Source organism: Rutidosis leptorrhynchoides, chromosome 4, assembly GCF_046630445.1.
Source record: "Rutidosis leptorrhynchoides isolate AG116_Rl617_1_P2 chromosome 4, CSIRO_AGI_Rlap_v1, whole genome shotgun sequence".
NCBI classification, from domain to species: Eukaryota; Viridiplantae; Streptophyta; class Magnoliopsida; order Asterales; family Asteraceae; genus Rutidosis; species Rutidosis leptorrhynchoides.
The window spans coordinates 527,622,295-527,632,763 of NC_092336.1; the positions used below are offsets into that span (position 1 = coordinate 527,622,295).

Below are 10,469 nucleotides of genomic sequence, written 5' to 3' on the forward strand. Positions count from 1 at the left end.
CTTCATCATCTTCATCTTCAGATGTAACAGGGGTGTCGGTGGCTTCAGCTAAATTTTCAAGCATAAAGATGACTTCACTTGTGTCATCCAGGTAATATTTGGCTTTGCTAGGCTTCTGTCCAACGGTACAAGCAAACATGTTAGTATTGACTGAAATCCTGTTTTTCGATATAGCATTGCCAATAATCTCAAACATATCTTCATCAGATCTGTCATCACCGATACAAAGGACAAAATCAGCCTGCCTCCCTTTTTCAGCCATCGATGTGAAGATCTTCTCTGCTACCAGACCTTTACTTGCTTCCTGCAATCATATAGTGTGAAAAATGTTATGCACCTCGCCTTACTAATTGTATAGGTCAAACACATTGACTTTCTATATATAGCAGAATATAAACTTCTTTCGCTGATGATAAACACAATTACAAAAAAAGCAGTGTAACTTATTCGATCAGGAAAGGTGGTGCCTAAAAGCATAAATGGTGCAAGAACCAGTAATATAGCAGCCGGTAAAGGTCTGGTAGCAGAGAAGATCTTCACATCGATGGCACGATAGCGATTGTTGAGGCGGTTTCTCCCGAATTGGGAAACCGTGTTCAGAGGGTTAGGGTCCAACTCCCGGGCCTTAGTCAAGAACTTTTACAAAAGTTTAGGGAGAAAAATATTGACTTTGCAGCACATAATGCTCAAGAGGATTCGGGTTCCTTTTTGTTCAATTTAATTGGAAATCTTGCTTTTCCGTTGACCTTGATTGGTGGTTTGTTCCATTTGTCGAGACGGTCTGGTGGTGGAATGGGTGGGCCCGGTGGGCCTGGGAACCCACTTGCTTTTGGTCAATCGAAAGCAAAGTTTCAAATGGAACCGAACACTGGTGTCACGTTTGATGACGTTGCGGGTGTTGACGAAGCAAAGCAGGATTTTATGGAAGTTGTGGAGTTTTTAAAGAAACCCGAGAGGTTTACTGCTGTTGGTGCTCGAATCCCGAAAGGTGTTATTCTTGTGGGCCCACCTGGAACGGGTAAAACACTTCTTGCTAAGGCTATTGCTGGAGAAGCGGGTGTCCCGTTTTTCTCGATTTCGGGTTCAGAGTTTGTTGAGATGTTTGTTGGTGTTGGTGCCTCGAGAGTTCGCGATCTTTTCAAAAAGGCGAAAGATAACGCACCGTGTATTGTGTTTGTCGATGAAATTGATGCGGTTGGAAGGCAACGTGGGACCGGTATTGGAGGGGGGAATGATGAAAGAGAACAGACACTTAACCAACTTTTAACTGAGATGGACGGGTTTGAAGGTAATACGGGTATTATTGTTGTTGCAGCTACCAACCGTGCAGATATTCTCGACTCTGCATTATTGAGACCTGGACGATTCGACAGACAGGTATTTATAAACATGAATATACAATACTTTCTTATTACTAGTATTGAAATTGAAATTGATGAAATGTTTGAAACATGTGGGGTTAGGTATCGGTTGATGTTCCAGATGTTCGAGGACGAACAGAGATCTTGAAGGTTCATGCTGGGAACAAGAAGTTTGACAACGATGTTTCTCTTGAGGTAATTGCAATGAGAACGCCTGGATTTAGTGGAGCTGATCTGGCAAATCTTTTAAACGAAGCAGCTATATTAGCTGGTCGACGTGCAAAAACCGCAATATCATCCAAAGAAATCGACGACTCCATTGATAGAATCGTTGCCGGAATGGAAGGAACTGTTATGACAGATGGGAAAAGCAAAAGTCTTGTAGCCTATCATGAAGTTGGCCACGCCATTTGTGGGTACGTCCTAATTATATCGTTATGTATCTATTTTTTAACAAGTTCATATTTTTACTGGTTAAATGTTCTTAGTTTTACCTCTACATAAGTTCTTGAGACTAGATTGGAAACCTAAAAGACACTTTATGTAGATTCTAGTACTTAGATATAGAGGTTGATATTTTGTTGTTTGTGGTGCAGAACACTAACACCAGGCCATGATGCGGTCCAAAAGGTGACCCTGGTCCCACGTGGTCAAGCAAGACGGTTGACCTGGTTTATACCATCTGATGACCCCACATTGATCTCTAAACAACAACTGTTTGCACGAATCGTTGGTGGACTTGGTGGAAGAGCTGCTGAAGAAATCATATTTGGTGAGCCAGAGGTGACTACTGGTGCAGCCGGTGATCTGCAACAGATCACCGGTTTAGCCAAACAGGTAATCGTTTTGTTTTATCTTTTATAAGAATTTTATCTAACGTACAAATTTGCATCCATTTAACATTTAGGGTGCTTTCACTTCCTAAGGTATCATGATTTTCACTGTTGCAAAATGGTCGGGTCAGGTAATGGGTGAAAATAGATTTGTGTTAAAATGGGCTGAGTATGGGTCGGATTGGGTTTGACATGAAATACTTAATGTGCAACAAAAGTTTAATCTTTTTTTTAATAAGGTAACGAGTCAAAGATGATTATAAAAGTTGTATTTTTAATAACTGTAGTTTCTTTCTTAAAAAAATTAGCAGGTCGTATACATTACCTAGATAGACTTAGGGTGTGCTTGTTTACCTCTTAATTGAATGGTTTAGCGCTGAATGTTGAACCATTCAGCATTCACTGAAAGTCTCTCTTAACGATTAAGCACCTAAATTTTCTGTAATATCCTCCTCAAATCATATGCAGATGACTTAACTAACAAGTATATTAAATTTTGTATTCATTTAACACGCTAAAAAGGTATTTTTACCCCAATTAATATTGTTAATTCAAAATAATTTTCAAACAACTTATTTTCATTCATAACCAAGTTTATTCAGAGACTCCGAATCATTATGAACCATTCAGCGCTAAATCATTCAGTTTATCAAATGCAACCTTACTTTTAATTAGATCATTCTATATTGGTACCTCTAGATGTCCAATGTAAGAGAACTAATTATCAGGATATATGTAAAATTATCTATTCCTGGCTTTAATTGTTTATGCCCGATTGATATTGTGATGTGGGTTAACTGATTCTTTCTATGCAGATGGTTGTAACATTTGGCATGTCGGAAATTGGTCCATGGTCACTTATGGATGGATCTGGTCAAAGTCAAGATGTTATAATGAGAATGATGGCTAGAAACTCAATGTCCGAAAAGCTAGCTGAAGATATTGATACAGCAATTAAAAAGCTTTCAGACAGTGCATACGAAATTGCATTGATGCATATCAGAAACAATCGCGAAGCTATGGACAAAATAGTGGAGGTTCTTATTGAGAAAGAAACAATGAGTGGAGATGAGTTTCGGGCAATCCTTTCTGAATTCGTTGAAATTCCAGTTGAAAATCGGGTTGTTCCTGCTTCTCCGAGCCCAGTAAGTGTATGAATGATAGGATACTTTAATTAAATTACAACACTGTGATATGTAATATAATTCTTGGTTACAGTTTTTGATTGTTTATTTGGTAGTAAATTGTAATGTTTAACTACCAAGTGGTTCATACATATAAAAGATAGCTGCTTTTTCCTAATGTTTATAGTTTCTTTTGTTGTGGTTATCTGGTTCTACTAATGGTGTCAAAAGTCGAAACAAACGTGGGTTAGGGTAACCGAGTCAAAATGGGTAATCCTTTGCTATATGTCTAAACAGGTTAAGTTGAGTTGGATTGACCTGGAACAAATTACAGTTATAAGAATAGCTTAGCGTGTCAAATATGTTTAACAATTAATTAATATTACCATGCTTTGGATAATTTAATTTGAGATGTATGTATTAAGAACACACTTCGGGCGGATTTTGACATACCTGATCAATTTAAATGTTTATTTATAGGATCTTCTAACGACAACCTTTGGGGCATAACGATATTGACATCGTAAGTGGAACCGCATGTAAAAATCATTATAGGATTTGACACCATTATAGGATTTCGAAAAAACAGTTAACTTTTTAATAACCGTCGTGTCAAAGTCAATATTAACCGCTTTTATACAACACATTTGTGAAAGCATCCTAACAACTCTAATTTTGCCGTTTAATCCTTATTTATAAAGCTACTTATTTTAGTTTCACCTATTCTTAACTTTAACAGACAAAAGGTAGCCAAATCGGATCCATTCAACCCAAGCTGACAACAACAACAATACTCAATCCCGCACGTGCGAGGTATGAGGGAGGTGAGATGTAGACAATCATTTCTCTACCTTAGAATAGAACATAAGTCGTTTTTCTAAACACGAGTCGAGAAAATATTATCCACCAATACAACCCAAACTGACTTGTACCCAAATCAATCAATTGACTAATGGGATGCTGCAGGTTTTCATGTTTCACTATCTATTCAGAGTTCAACCATTATAGCATTGGTACAATATGGACCATGGTAACTTATATTACTAATAATTACAGTATAATTTAAGAATTTAGATTTGAAGATGTTAGATTATTGAAATCAGAAAAACCAGTTAAATTTCATATTGCAAGTCATTATGCTCCATATTCGTATCATTCCGATTTCAGACAACATTTAGCTCTTGTGTGACTGTCTAATTCCCTAGAACTTGTTAAGTACATTAACCGGTTATAACACACAATCAAAGGTCAGAATTCCAAACATGCTAGTATACAATTAGATCTTAAGAAAATGAAATATGTATTCAAGGGTACACAATGTACAAAACTAATCCCTTTTTCCAAACAAATGAATATACAGAGTATGTCCAAACAGGCATAGTAATTAATGAAAACATAAGAAAAGCAAAAACAGATCAAACAAAGATGAAAAGGTCATGCCAGACTCCTCATCTCAACCATTTTACTACACCTCGGCACAACGCCAACTTATTTTCATGCTGCAAAAAACCATAAGTCAGCCACCACCCCCTTCAACCCTAATATTTTCATCTTTATGAAGTAGACAAGAATGGACACCAAAAGCAAAGATGGTTAAAATGAGTAGTAACCGGTAGACTCGAACCCGTGACCTTCTGGTCAAAAAGTCAATACCTTTAAAACCTAAAACCTGACCTAAGAATCACATGCTTTTAACAGCAGCAAAGAAACATATTTTTGACAGAGTTCACTTGAGAAAGAAAAATTATGAAAGAGTTGAATGGGGGACCTATTCATCTTCATCATCTTCATCTTCAGATGTAACAGGGGTGTCGGTGGCTTCAGCTAAATTTTCAAGCATAAAGATGACTTCACTCGTGTCATCCAGGTAATATTTGGCTTTGCTAGGCTTCTGTCCAACGGTACAAGCAAACACGTTAGTATTGACTGAAATCATGTTTTTCGATATAGCATTGCCAATAATCTCAAACATATCTTCGTCAGATCTGTCGTCACCGATACAAAGGACAAAATCAGCCTGCCTCCCTTTTTCAGCCATCGATGTGAAGATCTTCTCTGCTACCAGACCTTTACTTGCTTCCTGCAATCATATAGTGTGAAAAATGTTATGCACCTCGCCTTACTAATTGTATAAGTCAAACACCTTGACTTTCTATATATAGCAGAATATAAACTTCTTTCGCTGATGATAAACACAATTACAAAAAAAGCAGTGTAACTTATTCGATCAGGAAAGGTGGTGCCTAAAAGCATAAATGGTGCAAGAACCAGTAATATAGCAGCTGGTAACAGTCAGAGAGGTCTGGTCCAAGAAGGTATGGTCAGGCACAGGTGAGGCCCAGTTGTCAATAAGACCCAACAATCTAAGCAAGGATTAACAAAAAGTAGTCATATTAAACTGTTATTACCGTAACCTTTTAATCATTAACGGTTTAAGATAAGATACAAGTCAAGAAATCAACATGTTAAAAACTTTAGTACAAAAGTCATCACGGGTAAGAGGGATGATTAGTTTTAGGCAAAGTGGGCCTAAAACTTTATCTCAAACTGTAGTTATAACGAAACAACTATCAAGGTTGACACCAGGGTTCCGTTCAACAAGGAAAAGACAAAACCGGGTCAAAAAGGGCACATCTTCAGCACGGTCCAAAAGACGTCACTTCAGGCTGCCAGGCTGGGGTGACCCACAGACCCTATGATACCCAATTTATTCAAATTTCATCTACAAAATCCATTAAGTAGATAATTCATCCGAATTTTCAAAATAAAGCAGTTTAAATCGTTGTAAACCCTTGAATATATCATTGGCTTACTTTCGAGCATATTAGTCCACTTCCTTATTAACAAATTCTATTTACTTATCTGACCGATTTTAACTTCACTGGGTTGGTTGATTCATCTCCAGTAGAGGTGACAAAATAGGCTGGAAGAGTGATTGTGTAGCGATGTAATTTTCTAATGAGGTAAAAACAGGACAGGTAAATTTGTGATGACCTATCATTCCGTCTGACAGTTTTTCCACCATCCTTATTCCTTGTTATATATAATATATATAATATAAAATATAAATATATTTAATTATGGCATATGACAGAAAAAATACATTTAACTACAATCACCTATTTGTTTTTGTAAAACAGTTAAGACGTAAAAATTAGAGCACAACAGTGCCAATTTTCAATGCATTTGACCCATTCCCTTTTAGCTGTTTATAATATATTACCCAATTGATCCATTAGATATAGAATCTAGCTAAATCAACCCTTTGTAAAAAGGGCTAAAGAGCCAACTCCAATATCTAAAATGTATCTAGAAGAGTAGACTAGCAGGTGATTTGATTAGCGAAATAAGAGCAACATGAGGCGTTAAGATTATACAATAAGGTATCATTTTGACTCTTTTATCTATGAGTGGATCACATGTATGCATCTATGACAAGTACATTTCTAAATTAAATATTAATAGCTCAAATTTAAAAAGGTCAAACTGGTCAAAAGTCAACCACGTGTATCTTAGTGATAAGACCTCCACAACTATTTTTCCTACAATTAGAGCATTATTATTATTATAGTAATATAGAATAGAATATAGAATAGAATATAGAATAGAATATTAAATAGATATAAATTGAAATCATTGGTTTTAAAAAATGTAACATGTGAGATATAAGTGGTCTGCAAGAACCTGACACTACCTTTATTTCCACCTTTAAGGTTAAATATGTAAAATACCATACCTGAGGCTTGACTTCAACAATATATTGACCACTCTTGACTGCAACAGGTTCGTTTGCCAAGACGCTCTCAAGATGATCTAACATCTCCTTCGCCTGAGCAAATCCAAACCCCGGGTCCGCATCCCGATACTGCCACACTAATGCACTCTCCTTAGTTTCAATGGAAGAACCATCTGTAGCCTCTGTATACAGTTTCATCACCGGCTCAGCCATTTGCATCCATCCAAAATCACTATTTTGACCACACGTTTCCCATTCTACATCTTGTGACCACCTGAAACAACACATAATAGTCACATACGTTATAAAAGGTTGTAAATTTATAGAATCAGGCATTAACCAATCAAAACCCACCTCATAAAGTAGCCATGTTCGGCTGCAATTCCAAGTTTCTTGCAAGGAGAAAACGCCTTGCTTAAGCTCTCTCTACCTCGTCCACTAACAATAAACACTTTATTATTTTCATCTCCTGAAAGCTTATTCATTATGTTAATAACTGCTCTACTTGGTGTCTTGATAATCGAATTTTGTGGCATCACTGTCCCATCATAATCCAACAATATTGCCCTGTTTTTAGCCTTTATGTAAGCCGACACAATATCGTCAATAGAAAGCTTCCGAAAATTAGGATCTAAAGACACAACCCTAAACCCAAATCCCAAACCAATCCCCCAACATCTTTTCCTGAAATGATCTGCACATGTTCTCTCCATATCTTGCAAGAAACTTCTAGACCAATAACCAACATTATGAGTACTAACATAACGATAATGCTTCTCATGCCTCAATTGTTTCTCGGGTTCACTCATAGATATAGCCTCGTTCATAGCCTCAGCAGTTGCCTCAACATTCCACGGGTTGACCCGAATTGCACCACTTAAAGAAGGAGAACACCCAATAAACTCTGATACAACCAGCATGCTCTTTTTAGGCCCATTTGAATCTGACCCAGATATTCCCTCACGACACACGATATATTCATAAGGAGTTAGATTCATACCATCCCGTACAGCTGTCACAACAACACACTCTGCTATACTGTAATAAGCAACCCGTTCATTGATAGCCAGAGGGGTATCTATATAAACGATAGGCTGATACCCAGGCTTTCCAAATTGATCATTTATACGTTTACAACTTTCTTGAATTTCAACTTGTATTTCTTCCAAATCAATCCCGCCTCTACCCCTAGCGGGATTTGCAATCTGAATAAGAACCGCCCTACCTTGCCATGATGGATGAACTTTAAGCATTTGTTCCATTGCTAAAAGCTTTAAATTGATACCTTTAAAAACATCCATGTCATCAACTCCAAGAAACACAGTTTTCCCTTCAAACTGTTGTTTAAGTTCACCAACTCTCCACTCTTTGTCAGCAAGTTTCATCACTGACTCAATTTGACCCATATGGATGCCGACGGGCATTATCTTGATTCCAACAGTTCTTCCATAATAATCTAACCCGATGTAACCCCTTTTCGATTGGTATTCTAAACCAAACATTCGGCTACAACAAGAAAGAAAATGTCGTGCATAATCAAATGTGTGGAAACCGATTAGGTCGGAATTAAGTAAAGCTTTGAGGATTTCCTCTCTAACAGGAAGTGTCCTGTAAATCTCAGAAGATGGGAATGGACTGTGAAGAAAAAACCCCATTCTCAAACGATTAAAACGCCTTCTTAAAAAGGTAGGCAAGACCATTAAATGATAATCATGAATCCAAACAAAATCATCTTCTGGATTTATCACTTCAATAACTTTCTGGGAAAATAGCTTATTTGCTGCAACATAAGACTCCCACATTGACCGGTCAAATCTTCCTCCATGATCAGCAGAAAACGGTAACATGTAATGAAAAAGAGGCCATAATTGCTTTTTACAGAAACCATCATAATATCTCTCCATCAAACTAGGTGGAAGAAAAGTCGGGACACACCCGAATCTATCCAATAAAACTTGAGCAACATCATCTTGTTCAATCGGATCAACGTCCACATTCAATGAACCAACATATAAAACCTCCATATCATCTGGAAAACCATCTTTGAGCCGCAAATACAACGATTCATCATCCCAAGTGAAACTCCACCCTTTATTATCAGCTCTCCTTTTAGCTTTCAATGGCAATTGATTCGCCACAATGATCATTCGATCCATAGCAAGTGATGAAGGATTATCAGATGCAACACTACTAGCTTGATCATCATCAAGCTCTGTAATACTTCCAGGAACAGTCATTACTCTCGGCATCTTTCGTTTCTCCCGTTCTCGCCCCATTACAGGGAAATTTCCTGAAGCTAACTCCAACAGATTTGTATACGATCTCGACTGCATCTTTCCTTATTACGTCTCAAACAAAAACCCTAAATATACCAACCTATACAACTCTTAAAAACCCTAACAAATGAGCCAATTTCAGTGAACACCTACAACAGAAATTCGACGTATATCATTTTCATTACAATTAACAACGCAATCGAATCCAAACGGATATATACAAATAATCAGTATAATAATAACAGTATAAGGTAAATCAAGAAGATCACAGATCATGAATTTAACCAATATAAACAGAATAAATTCAAATCAAACGCCCTAAAAAAGGGATTGCGAGACTGACCTTTGGCAAATTGTAAATCTTTGCACTCTATAAAGCTCGATCTTCAAAATCTAATGAAAGATTTTAATATCTTGTGTGTTTGTGTGTGTGTTTTGAAAGATAATGGACATTTAGGGTTTGTTGATGAATAAAGTGTAGTTTTATATGAAACGAATGATGTAGAAATGTGTACAAGTAAAGTCATATATGGATGAGGATATTAATTCGTCATAGGAATAAAATAATATAGGGAGTAATGAGTTGCTTGAAATCGAAGGGATCAATGAGAGCGTGACATGTGGCGCGAAAATCACATGTGATTGAAAAAAAAAATTTAAAAAAAAATTTGGAAAAAAAAAAATTTCGCAATTTTTTTTTTTTAAATTTTGTTTTTCGAAATTTTTTGTACAATCACATGTGATTCTGCATGTCAATCAGAGTGATTATGCATGTTAAATCCAATCATATATGATTATGCATGTCAATCACATGTGATTATGCATGTTAAATTCAATCACATGTGATTGTACAATTCAATCACATGTGATTGTGAAGTTAAATCACATGTGATTGTAGAAAAAGAATTTGAGAAAAAAAAATTCAAAAAAAAATTTTCTAAAAAAAATATTTTATGGAATTTTTTCAATCACATGTGATTTCGCGCCACATGTCACGCTCTCATTGGTCCCTTTGATCTCAACTTAATTTATGGATTCAAATGAATATTCCTCATAATATTATATCGAAATTGTAATAAACAATAACAACAAAACTCAATACCACATAAGTGGTGTATGAGAGGTGAGATGTAGACAAT

The 10,469-nt window shown here is 36.5% G+C and overlaps 2 protein-coding genes across 2 annotated transcripts; one reads left to right on the forward strand and one right to left on the reverse strand.

Annotated features, from left to right (window-relative positions):
• Positions 1-409: 409 nt before the first annotated feature.
• LOC139842553 (ATP-dependent zinc metalloprotease FTSH 2, chloroplastic) lies at positions 410-3,496 on the forward strand. The gene is made up of 5 exons (XM_071832678.1): positions 410-438; positions 528-1,377; positions 1,464-1,777; positions 1,958-2,198; positions 3,010-3,496. The coding sequence occupies exons 1-5, from the start codon at positions 410-412 to the stop codon at positions 3,349-3,351; spliced, it is 1,776 nt and encodes a 591-aa protein (XP_071688779.1). The 3' UTR covers positions 3,352-3,496.
• Positions 3,497-4,601: 1,105 nt separating this feature from the next.
• Positions 4,602-9,812, reverse strand: LOC139839611 (probable alpha,alpha-trehalose-phosphate synthase [UDP-forming] 7). The gene is made up of 4 exons (XM_071829722.1): positions 9,674-9,812; positions 7,409-9,479; positions 7,055-7,328; positions 4,602-5,398 (listed from the first exon to the last, which is right to left on the reverse strand). The coding sequence occupies exons 2-4, from the start codon at positions 9,385-9,387 to the stop codon at positions 5,087-5,089; spliced, it is 2,565 nt and encodes an 854-aa protein (XP_071685823.1). The 5' UTR covers positions 9,388-9,479; positions 9,674-9,812; the 3' UTR covers positions 4,602-5,086.
• Between the last annotated feature and the right edge of the window lie 657 nt (positions 9,813-10,469).